We start from the raw sequence: 23,937 nt of genomic DNA on the forward strand, positions 1-23,937 counted from the left end.
AAGAGACTACATTTGACATGTTTGTACAACATACCTTAGAAGGAAATTCTCTTTAAGATAGCCTAATGATAAGTAACTCTTTAAGTACTATTTTGTTTATATGCTTTTATAGGTTAAAGAAGATAATCAGGAAATAGCCAGCATGGAGCGACAGTAAGTACATTTATAATATGACACACTACATCCATTTCACATGTTTTAAATTTCATTCTAAATGTGCAATAGGTACATATTGTTAGTTATTTTTTTCTATGTTTCACACTGATAATACTGATGTAATGTTCAATCTTATGTAGAGATTTAAGTATTTCTTTTAATACTTAGTTAAGAGCCACTGGATAGCATAATTATTTTTTAAAAACAGCTCTATTAAGATATGATACATACCAGGGGCGCCTAGGTGGCTCAGTCGCTTAAGCACCCAACTTCAGCTCAGGTCATGATCTTACAGTTGGTGGCTTTGAGCCCTGCGTTGGGCTCTCTGCTGTCAGCATAGAACCTGCTTCAGATCCTCTGTCCCCCTCTGTCACTGCCCCTCCCCCACTCACATGTGCTCTCTTTCAAAAAAAACCATTTATATATATATATATGTATATGTATATTCCTTAGCATACAATTCACATTTAAAGTATACAATTCAAAGGTTTTTAGTATATTCAGAATTGTGCAATCATTACCTCAGTAAGATCCAACACCCCTTTCCTCACCCCCCTCATCCACCACTCCCAGCCCTAGTCTACCATTCTACTTTATGTTGCTGTAGTTTGGCCTATTTTGGATATTCTGTACACATGGAATCATATTGTATGTGGTTCTGTGTGGCTAGATTCTTTCACTTAGCATAATGTCTTCAAGGTTCATCTGTGTGGTAGTATGTATCAGTATATAATTTCTTTTCTTTTCTTTTCTTTCTTTTTTTTTTTTTTTTTGCCAAATAATATTCCATTGTGTGAATATGCCATATTTATCCATTTATCAGTCGATGGGTATTTGGATTGTTTCCAGTTTTGGGCTATGATGGATCATGCTGGCATGAACACTGATGTATATATGTTTTCACTTTTCTTGGGTTTATACTGAGGAATAAAATTGCTGGCCTATATAGTAACTCTAGGACCAGCCAGACTATCTTCCAAGAAGCTGCACCATTTTACATTTATACCAGCGGTACATGAGCATTCCAGTTTCTCCAATCCTCACCAACACTTGTTATTATCTGTTTGTTTTTTTTTTAATTCTAGCCATCCTAATGGGTAGAAAGTGGTATCTCATTATGGTTTTGATTTGCATTTCCCTAATGACTGATGTTTATTGACCATGTCTATATCTTCTTTAGAGAAATGTCTGTTCATATCCTTTGCCAATTTTTAAAAAATGCTTATTTATTTATTTTGAGAAAGAGAAAGTGAGCACGAGCCAGGGAGGGGCAGAGAGAGAGGCAGAGAGAGAATCCCAAGCAGGCTCCATGCTGCCAGTGCAGAGCCTGATGTGGGGCTGGAACTCAAGAACCGTGGGATCATGGCCTGAGCTGAAATCAAGAGCTGGATACTTCCCAACCCAGCTACCCCCTTTGCCCATTTTTTAATTGGATTATTTATCTTTTTATTATTGAATTGTTAAGAAGTCTTTATATATTCTAGAGACATGTCTCTTATCAGATAAATCATTGTGAAGTTTTTCTACCATTCTGTTGGTTGTCTTTTCATTCTCTTAGTGGTGTCCTTTGAAGAGCAAAAGTTTTAGATTTTGATAATGTCTAGTTTATTTTTTATTTTGTTGCTTATGGTTTTGGTGTCCTGTCTAAGAAACCAATGCCTAATCCAAAGTCATGAAGATCTATGCTGATGATTTATTTTAAGAATTTTACAGTTTAGCTCTTATGTTTAGATCTATGATTCATTTTAAGTAAACTTTTGTATATGGTATGAGGTAGGATCCAATTTTATTCTTTTGTTTGTGCTTATCCAGTTGTCCCAGCAACATTTGTTGAAATATTCTTTCAATAAATATTATTCAATATTATTTCCCCATTTAATTATTTTTGCACCTTTGTCAAAAACCAGCTGTGTATCAATACAGGGGGTCCCATTTCTGGACTCTCAGTTTTATTCCATTGCTGTATATGTCTTCCTTTAGTCCAGTACCACATTGTGTTAATTATTGTAGCTTTGTAATAAGTACAAATGCTGTTTGTTAAAAATTTTAACCTATATAATTGTCAGTCAGCAGTAAATTTTTTATTCTCTAATTTTTGAGACTAATTTGTCAACTTAGTTCAGTTTTTATAGACCTGCAAAAAGAAGGTTGCTAAAAATTTTTCACTTTAATATCACAAGTCAAACTCAAGAAAAGGATGGGGGAAAGGTCTGCTATTGAAATCAGGCAACCTAACTTTCTCAGAATATACTTCTATTCTAAATATGAATCCTATAAAAAGATCTGGAAAAGATTTTTCTCTCTATAGTATTGTCTTCAGAATAGGGCGTATTATTTATAGATATTATTTATGCAACTTAGAAAAGATTTCCTAACATCATTAAATTTTTATTTAATGTTTTAATTTATTTTTAATGTTTTTACTGGATATCTAAATTATCTGTCAAATTTATTTTTTTTTAAGTTTATTTATCTTGGGGAGGGGGGAGGGGCAGAGAGAGAGAGAGAGAGAGAGAAGAGAATCCCAAGCAGGCTCCGTGCTGTCAACATGGAGCATAATGCAGGGCTCAAACTTAAGAACCATGAGATCATGACCTGAGCCGAAATCAAGAGTCAGATGCTTAACCAACTGAGCCATCCAGGCATCCCTCTTACATAACTTTATTAAATAATATTTTCAACAGGTTAACAGATATAAAAGAAAAAATAAAGCAATTTAATGAAGAAATTAGACAACTGGACATGGATTTAGAAGAACACCAAGGTAATTTTTCTGGTATTTTTATAATGTGTGATAGCAGGTATATAGCAGTATTGATATAGTATTGCCCTGGACTTCAGGGACTATTTACGTGAGATTTAATATTTAATTCTGTATGATATCTCTAACATTACTAAAATGCTGAACTATACTATAATAGTAAATATAATTAATATTAAATTGTGTAAGTTGACTAAAAACTTGAAATAAAGTGGTTATATAATGACAAGAATTTATTTTGTTTTGCAAAGCAGTTTTTTTTTTTAATATTTTTATTTATTTTTGAGAGAGAGAGAGACAGAGCACAAGCAGGGGAGGGACAGAGAGAGAGGGAGACACAGAATCCAAAGCAGGCTCCAGGCTCTGAGCTGTCACCACAGAGGCTGACATGGGGCCCAAACTCTTGAACCACGAGGTCATGACCTGAGCCGAAGTCAGACGCTTAACTGACTGAGCCACCCAGGCACCCCAGTTTTTTTAAAAAAATGAAATAAAATGGTTTAAAGTTATTACAGATTTCTAATTTATACCTTCTTAATGTGGTCAGCTATCAATCAACTGGGGTAGCTGATAGAATTGGGAGGAGAGAGAGGATCAAGTCCCAAACAGAAAGAATTAATTTCTTAGGGGTCCCTGTAATGAGGTAGCAAGTACTGATCTGATCCTTTCCCTACTTCCCCCAGCTGTGGGATATGAAGGGCCAAAGGGACTAGAACCCTTGTGGGAGCCTGGGGTATGAACATGTAGGGATTGGAGAGTTATAGTATATGTGTGGTTATATTATTTATATTTTTTCTTGATGTGTGAATAATAGCATTAGCTACTATTGATTGCTTACTTACCTGGATTGGGTACTATGTGATCTTTTCAAGAACCATTGAAGCCTTGTAAGCCCTTTTATACTTGTTGAAGCCCAGAGAAATTACTCAAATTCCCACAGCTAGGAAGGGGTAAAGTCTAGGTTTAGACCAAGTTTTCTCTGATCCCAAAGTTTTATTCTATTGTCCAAGCCTAATCAGTGCTACATTTGTGAAGTAAAAATATTCCTATGAAATGCTTAGTTTTATTTACATATGGCTACTAGTAATGGCTTCAAGTAAGACATTTAGGCATATTAGGCATACAAGGCAGACAAACTTTAAGTTCCAGTTAACAGATAAACCTTTCTGAGCTTAAATTTTCTCATCTGCAAAGTGAATATGAGTCATTCCTCACTAAGTTTATGAATACTAAATGGTATATATGACAAGGTAAGCTCCAATTAAATTGTTAAAACTAAGGTCATACTATCTTCCTTATTAAATTATTTTATTGCTTTTAATTTATGTAGATCTAGTATTCTAGATTTTTTTATTAATAGCTTATTCTGAGAAATCTGATAATGTTCTTGATTTTAGATGCTTTATAGGAAACTTTCTAAGCAATTTTCCTCTTCCTACGTTTAAACTTCTAACAACACTCAATTTATTTTTCCAGTAAAGTAATTCATTTTAAGGGTAACTATTAATTGCTAGTTCTAAGTTAAGTAGAATGTTTTGAATTTTGGCTTCTATTTTCCTTTTTGTTTTCTAACCTTCTTTGTCCTTTTTGATTAATGTGGAAAAAGACAATCTATAATGTAATAGTAACAAAAAAGTGTTAAAGTATCTATAAAAATATATGTGTTACATAAATATTATGTACATATGTATGTTCGTATATATATTAACACATTAATTTTTTGTTCTTGTGCTATACTGTGAACATAAATTATGGGTGCAGTAGCACAGGGGGGTTTTGTTAGAAGGTTATGTGTTAGCTCAGGACTTCATTATTTCTCGTCTGACCTTTTGCAGTAGCCTTCTAACTGGTTGCCCCATCTCCAGTCTTGCTCGCTCTTGGTTGATCTACCTCAATGTTGCTAAAGTGACCTGAAGTAAAATTGATTCTCTGTCATTCTCCTGCTTAACAGTGGTTCCCCATGACCTATGGGAGAAAAAGTTTAAGAATCTTTGCATGGCATTATAGTCCCTCTGCAATCTGATTTGTTTGTTGTCAGTCTCCTCTCCTCCTCATCATTTATGTCCTTATATTCTAATAATAATCTCCTTACAGTATCCTGCACTTCACCCCCTTTACCATAAATCAGACTCAGTCCTTTTCTCCTACTATTTATTCCCTTGTCTTGAATGTTCTTTTCCCTGTTATTTACTTACTAACTTCTCATCTCTAAAATCTACCTCAGGTATCCTTTCATCTAGCATAATAACCCTAACCTCCCTCCCTGACCTATATCAGGGCTGGACTAAGACACACACACCCCTGTATCAGAGCATACTGTGCATAAATATATCACTGTATTGACCATACTATATTACCACTATGTCCTTGGATGTTTGTCTTTTCCTTTAGGCTGTACATCCTCAAAGGATGCAGACTGTGTCTTATTCACTCTGGTAACCTCTTTCATCAACATGGTGTCTGGGAAAATAAACAATAAATGTTTGTGGAATGAATGAAACAGTGATGTATTTTAGCAGGGAAAGATTTGAGAATGAACTGAAGGTGAAAATTGAGCTCTGTCACTTCTTTGGGCCCTCTAGTTCTTAGGATGTACATATGCACTCTTTTCCAGAGACAGTTTGATTGGTTAGCAAAGGTTTTATTACTTTCTGGAAGATTCCTACCCTGGATTCATTATTTATTACCAGTAAAGTGATGGGTTCTTACCTTTATCTGCAATCTCACAGTCCCTTGACTGAAGACTGTAGATAATCCACTTCTTAAGGTGTAGAGGATAATCAAGTTATTTTGGCTTTCCAATTCATGCTTTTTCCTGCCCCAGGCTTTGTTTCTCTGGCCATTTTACTAATTTCACAGTTGCTACTTTAGGGTGCCTTTGTATAATCCACCTAAGGCCACCATTTTGCCTTGTAGTGGTTCTGGTTAAAAGAGCATATAAACCATAAATAATGTTAATAATATATATCTCACTATGTTAGTAGTTGCTTCATCCTTTCAGTTTTGCATAATTCATTTTAAATTCACAGGCATCCTTGGATACTGTGTTAGGTGTAGTCGTGTTCTCTGCTCAGTATTAACAGTGGCCCTGTAATCCAGTATCTTCCATAAGTGCATTATATTTATTTATTTTGACAAGTCCTTATAGTTATACCTTGTCAAAAGTTACTTTGAGTAGTTATGTTTCAAAGTTAACTTAGTAAAATAAATTAACAGTTATTTGACTATCCTATGAAAACCTTCATTATTCAGATGCTGAGTTATCCTCATAGTACACTTGGACTTTTGACCAATTCTTTTTTTTTTTTATTTTTTTTTAACATTTATTTATTATTGAGAGACAGAGCATGAGCATGGGAGGGGCAGAGAAATGGGGAGACATAGAATCTGAAGCAGGCTCCAGGCTCTGAGCTGTCAGCACAGAGCCCAATGCAGGGCTCGAATTTATAAACCGTGAGATCATGACCTGAGCCAAAGTTGGATGCTTAACTGACTGAGCCACCCAGGTGCCCCTGGACTTTTGACCACTTCTAGAAAGGCTTCTTTGCTCTCACATCTTTACTTCATCTTTGTAAGTGATTTAAAAAAAAAAAAAATCTCATAAAGAAAATTTCAATATAGTAAGATATCATTACTCTTTTTGAACTTCTGAGGGATTGAGTTTTATCATGTTAAATATTTATTAGACCTCACCCATACAGTGGTTTTACCTTATTGATGGAGCAGGTAATTTTGTTATATAGGTTCTAAAAATATTTAGATTAAAATATATATACTGTACTGTAAGGAACTATTTATTATTTATACTAACTAGAAGCAATGAGAAATAGTTCTATTGAAAGTTGCTAACATGGTCAGAATTTGGGTACAAACTACATTTTTTTTTTACAGGTTTTTTTTAAACATTTATTTATTATTGATAGAGACAGAGCATGAGCATGGGAGGGGCGGAGAGAGAGGGAGACACAGATTCTAAAGCAGGCTTCAGGCTCTGAGCTGTCAGCACAGAGCCTGACGTGGGGCCCAAACTCACAAACCACGAGATCATGACCTGAGCCAAAGTCGGACGCTTAACTGACTGAGCCATCCAGGCTCCCCCAAACTACATCATTATTCAAGCAGAGCATGATTGGCAGATGCCATGCTACTTTTCAGAAAAGGCAGAACCCGTATGGATTTCTCCTTTCTCAGCTAAATGACAGCCGTTAAATATTTGGTTAATTGTGCTTTTTAAAGTATTGTTTCTGCCTTAAGCCAGCAGAAGAAGGGAAGTAATAAAGATTAGAGCAGAAATAAATGATATAGAAACAAAAAAAATCAGTAGAACAGATCAATGAAACCAGGAGCTAGTTCTTTGAAAAAATTCATAAAATTGATAAACCCCTCGCTAGACTTACCAAAAAGAAAAGAGACAGGACCCAAATAAGTAACATCATAAATGAGGAGAAATAATAACCAACACCAAAGAAATTCAAACAATTATAAGAGAATATTATGAAAAATTATATGCCAACAAATTGGACAATTTGGAAGAAGTGGATAAATTCCTAGACACGTATAAACTACCAAAACTTAAATAGACCAGTAACCAGCAAAATAATTGAATCAATAATCAAAAGTCTCCCAAAAAACAAAGTCCAGGGCCAGATGGCTTATCAGAGCAAGTCTACCAAACATTTAAAGAAAACTTAACACCTATTCTCAAACTATTCCAAAAATTAGAAATGAAAGGGAGATTTCCAGATTCATTCTATGAGGCCAGCATTACCCTGATTCCAAAATTAGACAAAGAGACTCCACTAAAAATCTCATTGCTGGGAGTTTTACCTTTAAAATTTTTTTTCTGTAGTTTTTGTTGAGTTTGGGAGAGGATTAGAGTTACTGTGCCTATTAAACCTGCCATCTTTATCAAGAAATTACCAGTTATAAACATGGCTTACTCAGAATTTTCTAGAGTTTTAATCACCTGAATGTACTTCATTTTACGGGGTGTGTGTGTGTGTGTTGCCTCAAATGACCATTCTCATGCTTTCATTAACTGTGCAATTATAGGAGGTTATCCCTTCCTAATTGTCAAAAAAAATTTCTTTAAAGTTACTTTATTTTATTTTTTATTTTTTTAACATTTATTTATCTTTGAGAGACAGAGAGAGATAGAGCATAAACAGGGGAGGAGTAGAGAGAGAGGGAGACAGAATCCAAATCAGGCTCCAGGCTCTGAGCTGTCAGCACAGAGCCCGACGTGGGGTTCAAACTCACGGACCACAAGATCATAACCTGAGCTGAAGTCGGCCGCTTAACCAACTGAGCCACCCAGGCACCCCTAAAGTTATTTTAAAGACTCTAGTTAATTCATTTTTTAAAATTGTGTGCTTTATTTTTTTATAAAAATCTGATATATACTTAATGTGAAAAATTCAAGCAGTACAAAAGTGTATCAAGTAAAAAGTCATCTCCTTTCTCCTTAGAGTCATCCCAGTCTTCAGAGGTGATCATTATTTACAGTTTGGTGTCTATAGCCTTTTGGACTTTTTCTGTACATATATAAGTGTATGTATTTTAAGATGGAGTAATACAGGTTCTCTGAGGTTGAGTCTTTCATTTAACTATATATAATGTACCTTCTTCCATTTGAGGATATCTACTTCATTCTAAGAAGTATAGTATAGTGGTCAATGTCAGAGTTTTATTTTATTTTATTTTTTTCTTAATTTTTTTAACGTTTTTTTATTTGTTTTTGAGACAGGGAGAGACAGAGCATGAACAGGGGAGGGTCAGAGAGAGGGAGACACAGAATCTGAAATAGGCTCCAGGCGGGGCTCAAACTCACGGACCGCAAGATCATGACCTGAGCCGAAGTTGGCCACTTAACCGACTGAGCCACCCAGGCTCCCCACAATGTCAGAGTTTTAAAGCCAGACCAAGAATGGTACCTGGCACATATTTATTACTCTCAACAATTGTTACCTGCTATCATCCTCTTTGTTACTATGGTTAAAGTATTCACTGGATCCACATTGACATTTAGATGATTTCTAATCTTTCACCGCCAAGAACAATGCTGCAGTAAATAACCTTGTTATATACATGTTCATTAGCTTGTGTATTTCCATATGATAAATTTCTAGAAGTGACATTTTAAATAGAATGTTACTTTTACAATTTCTATTATTTTTGTTTATTTCTTCCTGAAAAGATTGTGCTGTTTTATACAGCCAACAGCAGTATGTGAAAGTGCTTCCTCACCAGTGTTATTTATAAATTTCTTATTTTTTGTCAGTCAAGAGAATATACACTTTGATGGTTCACTGTTCTTAAAGGCCTGAATTTGTAGGACTACTATGATCCACAAGGTGGGGCTAATTTTCTGGATGTCTACTTACAAAGACTAGGCTTGACAAATACTGTTGAAAAAGTACAGTCACATAAAAAAAAGTACAGTCACATATCTCTGCAAGAAGGATTCTTGGGCATTATTACTCATTACAAATTATTTCCTCATTTTTAGAGTTCAGTACCTTTCCAAAGATGGATTAGATTGTAAAACTAAATATGTGATTATTGATACAACATATCACAGACATCTAAATATTGAACAGCTGCAATATAATAAATATGTATCATGATAGAAGTATACATAAAGTGCTGTAGAATCATTGCATTACTTTCCTAAACTCTAAATAAACTCATTGTGATTTACTCTAATTTATATGCTTCTTTGAAGCATAGGATACTTTTTCATACGCAGGGTGCCATGGCCTAGTTTGGAAGCTTTTATTCTTTACTTATGTTAGATAATATAGAATTTATAAAGACAGGATAGTTCTATTTAAGAGCATAGGTTCTGCAACCAAAATTCCTGTATTCAAATCTGAGCTGTGCCATTTTACTGGATGATCTTGGACATACTATCTGACCTTTCTATACCTTAGTTTCCTCTTTTTTAAAAAATTAATGAATAATTAATTGATCTAGTAGTTTCTTCATTTTTAAAATGGAGATGATAACAGTACCTCCTTACCACTTAGAGTCACTATGCATATTAAATGAATGGGTGGGTGTGTGTGTGTGTGTGTGTGTGTGCGCGCGTGTGTATATGTAAGTAACTGACTCAAAATAGCATACAGTTATAAAAGTGCACATAATGTTAGTTACTGGCTGTTATTATTAATGCTATTAATTTATAAACTGAAACTTGAGTAACTTTCCTGGAGATTTTCCCAAAACATATTTTGAGGAAAGTATTTTCCCTAGGATGTTTAAAATAACTGATTCAGTTTCAAAGTGGTTTATCCTCTGGTATCTGAGATGCCAAATGGCATTTATGCATTGCTGTTCTGTAGAGATTCAATATACATTCAATGAAGAAGAATGAATCATTGCTTATTTTTCAATTTGGAGATTGGGTAAGCTACATTTTGTATTTTTCATTAGAAGATGGTATCATTTCCAGATCAGGTACTTGAGTACTATCTGAAACTTGTCAGAAATAAAAATTCTTTGGGTTCACCTCAGACCTACTGAATGTGAAACACTGGGAATAGGGAATTTGTGTTTCAGCAAACCCTCCTGATGATTCTGATACATGCTAAAGTTTTATAACCACTTCTTGAGGAAATAATTAAGAACTTGTGTTTAGTACATTCTAAGGACTACTCATTATACCATCCAGTTTTATTGATATTACTCTGTTAAAACACATGTCTTTATAGTCCTTTTTCTCTTATTTATATGGTGAGGCTTTTTATAATAATTCAACTTTTACATATTTAGAGAATTTTTATTATATATTTTTAAAGTGCCTCCAGTGTGTAAAAATAGAATTATTTACTGCATAGCTGTAAGAAAACTTGCCTGCAAAAATTTAAAACATTTTGCAGAGAATGTATGGCTGATAAGTTGGATGAAGCCTGAAGCCAGAAGTTAGTTTAAAACATTAAACTTATATGGACTCATCTTCACGTACTAGTTTGGTAGTATTTCATATGCTAGTTTATTACTTACTGCTACGATGATAGGTGAAAAGTAGGTGGGAAAGAGAGACTGAATATAAAAAGATGGAATTTAACAGGAACCCCAAACTAATTAAAATTTAAGTAGGAAAGGGGAAGAGAAAGTGTCCTGGCTTACTAAAATAGGTGAAAATGTTAGCAAAGATTTAGACAATAGTTTAGTATGAATTAATGTGCTATAGCCTCCCAAACAGCTGAAATCCTAGGTTGCATTAACAAAAAGGTGAATATATAGGGTATGGGAAGTAATAGTCTGCTTCGAATCCTGTATTTTTTGGCATTATACTTTAAAAGGGACAAAAAAAGAACTGGAACTCACTAAGAGTAGAATGAACAGAATGGTAGAGACTAAAACCATGCCACAGAAGGAAAATTCAAAGGTATTGACTACTCAAAGGTCCTGGGGAGACTTAGCTAGCCTCAGAAGGACCCCAAATGCTAGAAAGGAAAGAATTTGGATATGTAAAAGTCCTTTGGGGTTTATTCATGGCCCACTTCTCTAATTTTATTTGTTAATTTTGTTGTTGTTTTGCTTGGTTAGTGTTTTTGATTGTTCATTTGTTTGTTTGCTCTTTCCCCTCCAAAATCAGTAGGCCTGCCAATGTGGGGAACTTTAGGCCAGAAGAATCATTAGCGTATGCCTTGTTGTATATTGGTCAAGAGAGAATATGGAGGGGAAATGGTACTCAGACCTTCTTTAGGGGCAGAGCAACTTCTTGGAGAATAAAAATCAAGATGATTCTGTAAGCCTAGAGTCCAGAATACATTTGATGGCAGAGAAGTAATAGAGTCAGATGAACGGATAGTGAGGACAAAGGCAATTGTGGTGGTTACTCAGCCCCTTGGTAGTGCAAGAAGAGCGTATCTCTCTTACTCCACTAGTTTTCTATAGCAGACACCATCAAAAGACAATAATATGTCCTTTCTACAGTATACCAAGTCTTTTGTAATAGTCTATACCCATTTATTTTTTCCTCCAAGTGAGGGGGAAAAAGGCCTGAATTAATAGTTTATAATTTTGGGGTACTTGCATTGGTGGAGTATAAATGTCTTGAATGTAAAGGTCTTCTTCATCTCTATAATTTCTTTTTTTTTTTTCCAACGTTTTTTTTTTTTTTTTTTTTTTTTTTATTTTGGGGACAGAGAGAGACAGAGCATGAATGGGGGAGGGGCAGAGAGAGAGGGAGACACAGAATCGGAAACAGGCTCCAGGCTCTGAGCCATCAGCCCAGAGCCTGACGCGGGGCTCGAACTCCCGGACCGCGAGATCGTGACCTGGCTGAAGTCGGACGCTTAACCGACTGCGCCACCCAGGCGCCCCAATCTCTATAATTTCTGTATTACCTGTTAGAGTGCCTTGCTGATAGGATACTTCCTGAACTCTTTCACCTATCTACTTACCACAGGACTTCGTATATACCTCAGTTAGAACACTTAGGTTCCATTGTAGCTTTTGGTTCTACATGTACACCTAATGTAGATTGTAATCCTTTCTATGATAGAGTTGTAACTATCTTGTTCATTTTGATTTGTAGCACCTGCTACAGTATCTAGCACATAGCAGGCATTCAGTAAATTTGAAGTAAATTATGTGGAGCTATACTTACATCATATATTCAGAATTTGAGGATAACCCTAAAATAACCCTTATCAGCATGCTGTTTTCCTACTCCTTTGGTCTCTTTAATCTTACTACTTAAGGTCCTTCTGCTTGCCTGCTTTGGCACCTCCAGGTAATATACTGATTAGCTTCCCGTATCTATGATCTTGAACTCTCCTTTAATAGTACAACTAAGGGTACATTTGGTAATAACTCCTGTATTTTACCCTACCTCAGGACTGCCCACATCTGTACATTGCCTATCATGGACAGCTCAAATATGAATCCTCCAACTGAGAAATCACAAAATAGAGGCGTTTACTAGTGCCCCAACCTCTTTTATTCCTAACAACAATGATAAGGGAGAAGGTTTTACAAAGCTTGGTAATCTGCTAAGCTATATGGGAGCTGTGTCCTTTCTAATCCAGCTGGCCAGCTGTATAGTTGGAGACACTGACCAGATATGTCTTCTAGCTCAATCTGATGACAGTTAAGAACAAGGATTTGAAAAGGGAAGGAGGAAGTACTCTCCCAGGTTTCTGACTTGGATGATAAGTGTGTGGGGAAGGACTTCCAAACATAATAGGGAATACAGAGCGGTGCAGACTCTGAGAGGAAAGACTGATGAATTTAATTATTAATAAACTATTAGGATGTCTTGAAAGTACCCACATGAATATATCTAGTAAACAGTTGGATAAAACAATCTGAAAATTAGGGAAAAGGTCAGATTTGGGAGTTCTTAAACCATAAGAATGAGTACAATTTTCTTGGATGTAATGTAGCATTAGAAGTCAACTAAAGGCAGAAACCAGAATTTAAATAAGAAAGCGAAAGCCATGAAGAGAATACAGAAAGAATGATCTGAGAGTGAGAGAAATCAGAAGTTCCCACCCTAACAGTAACAAATAAGGAGAAAAAAATTGAAAGAAGGAAGAAAGTATCAATAGTGTCAAATATTACAGTGTAATATAAGAACTGGAAACTGCCCCCTTGGATTCGATAACTAAAGAATCATATTACCTTACGGAGAGAAGTTTCATTAGAATGGTAGAAGGAGAAGTCTCATTACATGTCTTGAGGTCTGATAGAAAGATGAGGAACTAGAAACAGCATGTATAGGAGATTCTTTTAAGTAAGAAGAAAGATACAATGGTAGTTACATTTTTGTAAAGCATAGGATGCAGGCCTTCCTCCTAATTCTTTAATGCCTGACCAATCTCTGGCGCAACTTCTCAATCAGCACTTTCTTAGAAACCTGGGCTATGGCAGGTTCAGCAGAAACTACCTTTTCTGCTACTTCACATGTTATGTAACATTTCCATGCATATACTCCTGGAGTATATGTACCTGTGGAGGGTATTCCATCTCTAATTCTTTGTTCCCAACTCAAAAAACTATTGCCATAAGGTGAGTGAATGGTGATATTTATTGTAAGACTAATTTTAAAACATCGTATGCAAAGTTTGTTATTAATAATAAATTATCTCTCCCCTTCCCCTTAATAACCTATCATGCATCAATATGCTTTGAGACCATTGGTGATCATATGAACTCAGATAGCTGTTCAGTAAAGTTAATGCATCCAAAGCCTTAGTCTGAATGAACCCAATGTTTCCCATTGGTTCTCGGTGTTCATTGGCTGGAAATTAAGAACCACGGGGTATTTACTCTTCTTAAGGAGTGGAGTTCACTTTTAGCTTTTTATTGTCAATACTGTTTTGGGGGCCTTGACAAGATTTTCTCTGTATCAGGGCTCTCCTCAATGAGTTTGGCGAAAATATTTAGACCAGAAAGCAATAAAACTGCTGACCCAGGTTTCTGTTCCATCACCTTCTTGTACTTGTAACTCACTTCCCACCCAAGCAAATATATATATATATATATATATATACATATATATATATATATATATGTATATATATATGGCCATGCCTCCATGTAATTTGAGGTTCTACCCCAACTGTCTTCTCTATTCCCTAACTTTACTCTAGCCAGTATTTGAAGAAGCTGCATAGGAGTTTAAATAGAACACAGGCTGACCATTGGGTTTTAACCTATGCACTATAACCTTTGGCTCCTATTTTCTTTGAACTCTTCTTAAAGTTCTTCTATCCACCAGCTCCTTATCAGGAACTTCCTTAGGAATCTCTGGTCTATGATTCTCACCATCTTTGCTAGATATCATCTTAATAACGTTTCTTGGTTTTTCCAAAATGCTAAAAATTGACTGACTCAGATGAAGAAATTGCAGATTGATGCAAGCACAAACTTATTATGCTTTCTCTACCTGGGACTCTGAGAACACAGGGCTGCAACTGTCTCACTAGTCCAGGGAAATAGCAGTGTGCTTCTAAAACTCATTTTTTGTTACGCTGAAAATCCTGTTGTCATAAAATAATCATGATCCACCTCTATAACAGTCCCTTTATGCAGCTAAAGTGTCCAATTTCATCCATTTATTGGGGTCTTAGAGTTTTGCCCTTTTAACATGTCTTTCACATATATTAAATGCAACACATCCAGACCTGCTGTAAGCAACTTCTTCCTAAACTTGCTTCTCTTTTCAGTTTAATAATATGACCATGTCCTCAGTTGCCCAGGCCAGAAACCTGGGAGTCCTACAAAATCAATTCACTCTGGCTCTTAAATGTCTGCAACAAAAATCTGCTTTCCATCCTAACTGCCACTGCCCTACTCCAGGGAACCTTCATCTTTTACCTGGATTACTGTGACAACCTCCTAAACTGGTCATATTGTCTCCAAAATTTATTTCCCTTTTATTCACTCAACCAGAGATATTTTTCAAAAATGCAAATTGATCATTTGATTCCCCTGCTTAAAATTCTTTAGTAATTTTGCCATTGTCCTTAGGTGAAAGTCCAAACTTCTTTATATGTGTCTTTTAAGATCTCTCATCACTTTGCCTTCTCTTTGTGCCACTTTTTCACTTCACATTTTCTGCCTCTGCGATACCGCTCTTTCACTTCCTTGTTCACTTTGAAGTTTCTGTATTTGCATTGCTTTGACTTTGAACCCCTTCTCTGTTTCAACCAGGTGACTCCTATTCATTTATTCTTTATATAATGCAGCTTAAATATTACTTCTTTAGAGAACATTTCTGTGAATTCCTTAACTAGGTAAGTTGTCCATATTCTGTGCTCTTATAGCATCCTTTTTCATGAGGTAGCACTTAGTCCGTTCTAATTACATGTTCAATCTTTAGATTTTAAATTCTGTGAGGGAGCTAACTTTGCTGTTTTTGCTTCCTGTGGTGAGTTATTCAAAGATGGAATGAACTTCTGTGGGAACTTAGGATTCCCATCACCAGTGGTGTTCATGTGCAGGTTGAATAGCTCCAAGTTGGGACTGAAATAGAGAACCATTGGAAAGCTTTTAAGTCCTTTCCAGTCAGGAGATTGTTTTTTCCAAATAGTCAAACATAAGTATATAGGTATTGAAAAAGATTCTATGTTAATATAAAAGAATGTCACTGAATTGAAAATAATGAATTTTCAGTAACTAATGGTCACTGAAAAGTGACCATTGGTATATAGAGAACCTAAGAGATATTTTATATTTAGAACACCATCTGGAATTTGTGAAATTGATGTTATATTTTGTGTCTCTTATAGGTGAAATGAATCAGAAGTACAAGGAACTAAAAAAACGAGAGGAAAATATGGACAGTAAGTGGTCATCTTATTGATATGAAAATATTCTCAGGTATCTGTTCATTTATACCAAATCAGAGATCTCGTTTTGGGAAGATACAGTAGCTAGTAATAAATCCAGGAGTGTGGACATTCAAAGCATTTGCCTTGAGGAATTAATAAATATCAAGCAGAGCTTAGGGATGGGTAGAGAATTTAGAAAGGTTTTGTATATTTGTGTGTATGAGTATTTTTAGGTTAGGGATAGATTCTAAAACTAGCGTTTACATTAATTGTAGAGAGACCACTTATTGATTGAATGTTGAATGTTCTCTTTTACATGCTTCACTGCATTCATCTTTAGTGTCTTTCACCCTTTTTTTTTTAACTCTTTATAATACTTCTCTCATATATCAGCCCTTACCTCAGATTTTGCTACTTGATTCTGTCACTGATTGTAGTTTTGGTAGCCTTCTGTTGCAACTTCTAATTTACTTTTTAAAAATCTTAACTTTGTAAGTAGATCTTCACTTAAAATTGTGTTGTACATTCAGAAATTTTTCAAAATTAATATTTATTATTGGTTTCCTTTTTTAATAATCATTTTACTAGAATCTGAAGTTTTATAGGTCTGATGTCAATTGTTACCCTCATCGAAGCATGCCGTAAAGTAGTAATTGCTAATTCTGATTTAACAATATCTCAAGATTTCTTTAAAATCTCAGCAAGTACCAAAAATTATCTCAAAACTAATTCATTGTTTCATAATAACAGTAAAGTTGTTTTTAACTTACTGTAAGTTTTTATTTTGGGGAAAGCCATAGAATACATTTTTAAGAATATAAAAAAGAATAGGGGCCCCTGGCTGGTTCTGTCGGTTAAGCTTCCGACTTCGGCTCAGGTCATAAACTCTCGGCTTGTGAGTTCAAGCCCCTCATCAGGCTCTGTGTTGACAGCTCGGAGCCTGGAGCCTGCTTTGGATTCTGTGTCTCCCTCTCTCTCTGTTCCTCTCCCGCTGGCTTGCTCTCTCTCTCTCTCTCTCTCTCTCTCTCTGAAAAAATAAATAAAGACTAAAAAAAAATTTTTAAGAGTATAAAAAAGTAAATTATGTACTCATTCTATAAGACAAGAGAAGGAGGATTTCTTAGAAACTATTTATAATGTGAATAAATTATTAAATTTATTTAGTTGAGATTAATGCAACATTATAAGTAAAATACTCACTTTCAGATAAAATAGTTATTAGTAACTACTCTCAGTATTGAAATTAGTGACTAATTATAAATATTAATAATTATAGACCAAGGAGATCCTATGTAAGAACAGATTTTTTTCTGTTCTTCTTTATATCAACTATTATTTCTGAGTAACTTTTAGTTTACTTGTATTAAGATCACAACAGTTAAACTTTAAAAGTTTGAAAATAAGTGGGGGTGCCTGGGTGGCTCAGTTGGTTAAGTGTCTGACATTGGCTCAGATCATGATCTCATGATTTGTGGGTTCAGGCCCTGAGTCAGGCTCTGTGCTGACAGCTCAGAGCCTGGAAACTACTTTGGATTCTGTGTCTCCCTCTCTCCCTCTTTGCCCTCCCTTGCTCACACTCTGTTTCTTTCTCTGTCTCAAAAATAAACATTCAAAAAACTTTTTTTTAATTGTGAAAATATGTAGAAATGTTCTTATTCAATAATTTAATTACCCTTGAGTTAATAAAAGATGAAACCGTGCCTTAAAATTGACTGTGACATAGGGGAAGGGAAGAAAAAAACAAGATAAAAAGAGAGGGAGGCAAACCATAAGAGACTTGAAAATACAGAGAACAGACTGGGGGTTGCTAGAGGGGTTTGGGGTGGGGGATGGGCTAAATGATGGGCATTAAGGAGGGCACTGGCTGGAATGCACACTGGGTGTTATATGTAAGTCATATCACTGAATTCTAGTCCTGAAATCATTACTGCACTCCATGTTAACTAGCTTGGATTTAAATAAAATTAAAAAGTTAAAAAAATTATAAATAAATCGTAGAAACAAAAAAAATGAAATTTGCTTTGAATTTCTAAAAAGTACTGTTAAGACCTACAAATCAGAGTTTATATAGTATTAACTATATTAACAGTAACTTCTCGTTGTAATTTTGAATCTGTAGCTTTTATTGAGACTTTTGAGGAAACTAAGAATCAGGAACTTGAACGGAAGGCACAGATAGAAGCCAACATTGTTACACTTTTGGAGCACTCTAGTAGAGTAAGTACCATGTGCCTGTCTTAGTGCTCTCATTATTTTTACTGTGATTACCTTTCCAAATACAGTTCAGAAAACGCAGTGGTTCACAATGGCATCTGCTCATTTAATCTGTTTCCTTTAAATTCCCTTGATTATTATTTTATTCCTTTAATTTGTGTATTTCTAGCAAAATTCAGCTAAGGACAGTAGGGGAAAAGGGTAACATGTATGATGTCAGTGTTTAGCAGTAAGTGAGGGATTAATTCAGAGTAATTATTAATGATTTTCTTCCATTGTTGATGTGTTTAAACTTAGAGAAGGAATGCTTGCACAGATAACTTCAAAATCTACATGTTATAATGGAAAATTTTGATATATTTTTACATTGTAATTTGTACTATAAATAGAAGGTATTCTTTTCTTGTAATACTCTTTAAGAGTATATGATACCAAGGAGTATCTTCATTTATTAAAAAAAAAAAAAAGTTTATTGAGCAGCTACTAATGAGTGCTAGCATAGAAGGAAAAATGCAGTTTCTTTTAAATATTCTAAGTGTCGTAAGACCCCCAAATAGTTCTTAAAATAGTGTAGTTGAATTTCTTCTACAGTGAAATAAAATTCAGAATTACTTCTTTTACATTTGCTTTAGTCTCTCCATATTGAGAAAACCTGACTTTGAATCTCACTATACTCTTATAAGCATACATGAAACATATATAATGAATGATGTATTTCAATTCACAACATCTAGTCCCTTAGCAGTGTTTTCCAAGAGTTTTCTTGAAGAGTTAAATCAGTGTAGTTTTTCTATTTTTTTTTCTCTACAAATACAGAATATAAATCGTATGAAACAGGTATCCTCTATCACCAATCAAGAGCTGAAGATGATGCAGGATGATCTCAATTTTAAATCTACTGAAATGCAGAAGTCACAAAGTACAGCTAGAAATTTGACTTCAGGTGAGAGAACATAGATTTTTATATTTTCCATGACAAATTGAAACTTTAAAACTTTAATACTATTTCATTTGATTTTTTTGTAAGGCTGACAATATAATATATGATTGCTTATTGCTCCAGTCACTTATAGACTCAGAATTGTGTGTGACTTTTCACATCAACTTAATAGTATTTCATTGGGACATTCTGATTCATTTTTAACATTTACTGAATATTTGTTCTATGCCTGTGCTATAACATGTGTATGCAGAGATTTAAAAAAAAAAAGTCCGGTCTCTTTCCTCAAGGAACTTTGAACTTGGTGGAATAATGACAAACAACTAAAATATAATGAAGCAGTACTATGATAGAAGCATAAGGAGCAACCCGACATTTGGGTTCATATCCACCCCCCCCCCCAGAGAGGTATCCTAGAGGAAGTAATGTTTTAATTATAATTAGTTTCAGCCATTATGACTAACATGGTATTAGAGCAACACTCTCCACTAGACATGTAATGCCAGCCACATATATAATTTTAAATTCCCTATTAAAAAGAGGTGTATGAATTTTAATAATATATTTTATTTAATCTAGTGTATCCAAAAGAGTATTATTTAAACATGTACTCAGTATAAAAATGATCCATGAGATTTTGCTGTCACAGTCCATCTCAGCTTGGGACTAGACATAGTCGAAAGTTTAAAAACGATAATTGGCCAATGGCTGCCACTTGGGCAGTGCAGATAGAGATTAAAAACTAATACACAAAATAGATTTTAAAGAGTTTAGGATAGGATGTCAACGATACTCAAAAGACAAAAAGTTTAGGATAAAGTCAAAATTTGTATGGAACCTTTGATTTTTAAGCTAATAGATTCTAACTATGGATATGTTTTATGCTGGTATGTGGTGACTTTGAATTAGCTATGTTTTTATTTGTCTACTTGGAATTACACTGGCAGTAAAATTACAAGGAATAAAGAATTAATATTTACTAACGTAAAAATGTTGGGATTCTTGAAATGGAATAAAAGATCCACAGTATTCATTTATCTGGAATCCTAAGGTCTAAAAGCTCCTGGCCACAAAACCTAACCTGACCTGAACTGACATGAGGCTATTTATAGTCTTTAATTATCCTACCTAATATGACTGTTCATACTTTTTGCTTCAGAAATAGCCAAGTACTTGATGACAGGATGCTGCCTTAGACCCTGCTATGGGAGTTCTATTATAATCATTATATGTGCTGTATCATTTTTTTAAAATCTGAAGAATTCTGCATTCTAAAACACAATAACCTAGGAGTTTGTTTAATAAGGATTATAGACCTATAAGTGTGTACCGAATGTTATTCATATACAGTTGAATTTAGAATGATGATGTAGTTGGACAATTATCGTTATTTTATACATTCAAGTATATTTTATCTGTCCAGATTTGTTTAGAGTTTGTTTGCTATAGCTTTACTTGTATATCTGAATATATACTAAACAACTAGAGGAGGTACATTCTAAATGTGACTTATACCTGTTATTGGTTTAACTATCAGAATTTTTAAAATTGTGATAAAAAACACAGAACACAAATTTGCCATCTTAACCATTAACTGTAGGCACAGTGTTGAGCAACAGGTATCTAGAACTTGTTCATCTTACAAAACTGAAACTTACACCCATTAAACAGCTGTCCATTTCTCTCTCAATTTTTCTCCTCTGCTAGCCATATTCTACTTTCTGTTTCTATAAGTTTGACTACTTTAAATACCTCTTATAGGTGGAATCATGCAGTATTTGTCTCTTTGTGAATGGATATTTTACTTACAATGCCCTTGAAGTTCATCAGAGTTGTAACATGTAACAGGGTCTCCTTTTTTTAAAGGCTAAATAATATTCTATAGTATGTACATACTATACATACATTTTTTTATTCATTTGGTGATGGACATTTATGTTGTTTTACCTCCTGGCTATTGTGATTCATGCTACAGTGGACATGGGTGTGTAAATACCTCTTTGAGATCTTTTCAAATATGAGTATTTTTACATCTAAATTTTCTTTTTTCTATAAGGTAAAGAATTTTATCTTTAATTGTTCCATCTAGGAAATCTCTGTTTTGTGTTTTAGACTATAGTTTTAAGGCTTTCATTTATCTATTTTCAATTTTAATTTGAAAAGTTTTTTACTCCTTTAAGCTATCTTTGTAAAATGGCTGTTAAGAAACATACATTTTTTAAAAAGATACATATCAGTACCAGGTAATGAATTCAATTATAAGGACTTTGAATTCCTTTCATACTTTTATACTTTATTCTTTACATTTTCTTTTAAAAACTAGCCATTATATTTTCTCCAGTGATGTAGGGTTGAAAAAGAATGAGAGCTGGCTTCAATTTTATTCAAGTTTATTACTATGATAAGAATTTTACTGAAAAATTTCCTTATTAATAATGGTTTGAATTTTTTGGCCTGTACAATTAGTTACATTTACTCAATTATTTTTAAATGTTAATTTAAACCAAGCATATAAATGATTTTTCCTCTCTTAATACTATCCTCCACATGAAGTTTCTTATGTCTACAAATCACCATAAGAAGTCTATAATATTCTACTTCACCTTTCAGAGATAATGAATTTTACATTCCCTTTTGTGAATTGCCTCCCCTTTTGCTCTTGAGTTTATGATTGGAAATCACCTGATTTTTTACTCTATTTTTTAATGGAACAATATTATTCTCACGGAAAAATTATTTCTTGGGAGATTAAAAAAAATCTTGATTATAATGGCTTGTGGCCCTCCAAAGTGTCACTGTACAATTAACAGATATACATTATATCTGTAATATAAAAGTTTCATGAGAGAGCAGTGATAAGGGAAAATAATTATCTACAAAAAGCTCCATAGGGGGACAATAATGGAAAAAAAAAAAAAAAAAGACTGCAAAACAGTGCTGTATTGCATGAGTAAAGAGGCAAGAAATCTGTCAGCAATAGTTTTTATTTATATTTTTGGAAAGGAAACTCCAAGGAATAAACAAATGCACTGATGGCAGAATATTTCAGAAACATTTCCCCATGTCAAAGTGGTTCCTTCTGAGATTTTGCTACTATGTACACACTGCTTAGTAAACTTTGCAACTTCATAGCATATCAGAAGGAACTAGTCTGCATCCTCTTCCTGTCTCTTCCCTTGGAGAAGTTTTTAGCTTTTCAAGGGGACCCGCTGTTAAAGGAAGATAAACTTTACCTCATACCAACCAACCATTTTCTCCCTTTCTCTAGGGAAAGCAGTTTCTATAGCTCCTAAATGTATGCCCCTAATATATCTTCAAATTAAACCTGTAGTTAGAGTTCAGTAACATTTTCACTGAGCACTCAAAATATACAAGCTATATACTTTTCCTTTTTGAAGCATTGAAACATCATAAGCCTCCGGGACTTTGATTCAACACTTTGGTTTTCATTTTAACTGTTTCCAACCCTAGTAGAGATATGAATCGAACAAAACAAAACCCATCCCACAACATTTAAGTCCATGTATATATGTATGTTTTTTTAAGGATATATATGTCAGTATGACTGAGTCTTGTGACTCTTAAAGGGACAAAAGGAAATGCTCTAATTTAATTATACCAACTTAAATTTGGTTGGTAAAAACCTCCTCTCTTAAATCATCGTCTTTTGAAGACTTTTAAAACTATTTGATATTTTAGGCCCTGTGATCATTGTTATGGAGGCATTCAGTTTTTTGAACATGATATTTTTGCTATAATGTCACCTTCCACCTATATTTTAATCCATAATCTTTCTAGTTTTATAGGTAGAGGAAGAAAGTTTAATATTTAATAGCAGCTTTGTATTTGATTTTTCCATTAGTGAATCTGTATAGATAATACAACTCAATTACAAGCAAATTTTGCTAAATTTTATATGAAGAAACTAACTTACTAATTGCCTGCCCACATATAAGGAAGACATCCTGGTAAGAGGGCAACTCAATGCCAAAATACATGCATAAATTCTATTCAGATCCTAATCTGACCAGTGAACTATGTATGCATTGAGTAAACTTTAAGGAACCCAGGAAAAAGTAGCAGTTAAAAATTGAAAGAACTGCATACATAGATTTTTTTACATGCTGTCCACTCCAAAGGAGAAAAGTTTAGAATTTTGGTTTAGCAAAGTTTATTGCTCATTTAATAAAAATCAATACTTTCCAAAGTAGTACGGCATAATCCAGAATCTCTACAACATATCAAAGTTTCCATTATACTATAAAACTTACTAGATATGTCAGCAAATTAGGAAGATGTGAGTCAAGGGGAAAAGCAATCAATGCACACTGAACCAGAGATAATCCAGATGTTGAACAGAAGATTTTAAATGTTTATAAAAATATTTAAGGGTTTAAAGGAAAATAAAATCATAATAAATGAAAAGATGGAGAATACCACAGAGAAAATAAAAATTACAAAAAAGAACCAAGTGGAAATTCCAGTATTGAAAGTATAACTCAAATGAAAAATTGATTGAATGACCCTAATAGAAGATTGAAGTCCGCAGAGTCAATCAACTTGAAGATTTAAAAAAA

At 34.2% G+C, this 23,937-nt stretch overlaps 1 protein-coding gene across 1 annotated transcript in view; it reads left to right on the forward strand.

The window, feature by feature from the left end:
* Window positions 1-23,937, forward strand: part of IFT74 (intraflagellar transport 74) — an 89,833-nt gene that overhangs the window by 50,760 nt on the left and 15,136 nt on the right. The window contains exons 12-16 of the mRNA XM_047065100.1: window positions 113-153; window positions 2,841-2,920; window positions 16,165-16,218; window positions 18,326-18,423; window positions 19,237-19,363. Of these exons, the coding sequence (XP_046921056.1) occupies window positions 113-153; window positions 2,841-2,920; window positions 16,165-16,218; window positions 18,326-18,423; window positions 19,237-19,363 (400 nt within the window). The remainder of the gene's footprint in view (window positions 1-112; window positions 154-2,840; window positions 2,921-16,164; window positions 16,219-18,325; window positions 18,424-19,236; window positions 19,364-23,937) is intronic.

The sequence above is a fragment of the Lynx rufus genome, unplaced genomic scaffold (genome assembly GCF_022079265.1).
Source record: "Lynx rufus isolate CCGP_SWC_20201006 ecotype Redwood Valley unplaced genomic scaffold, mLynRuf1.p SCAF_10, whole genome shotgun sequence".
NCBI lineage: Eukaryota > Metazoa > Chordata > Mammalia > Carnivora > Felidae > Lynx > Lynx rufus.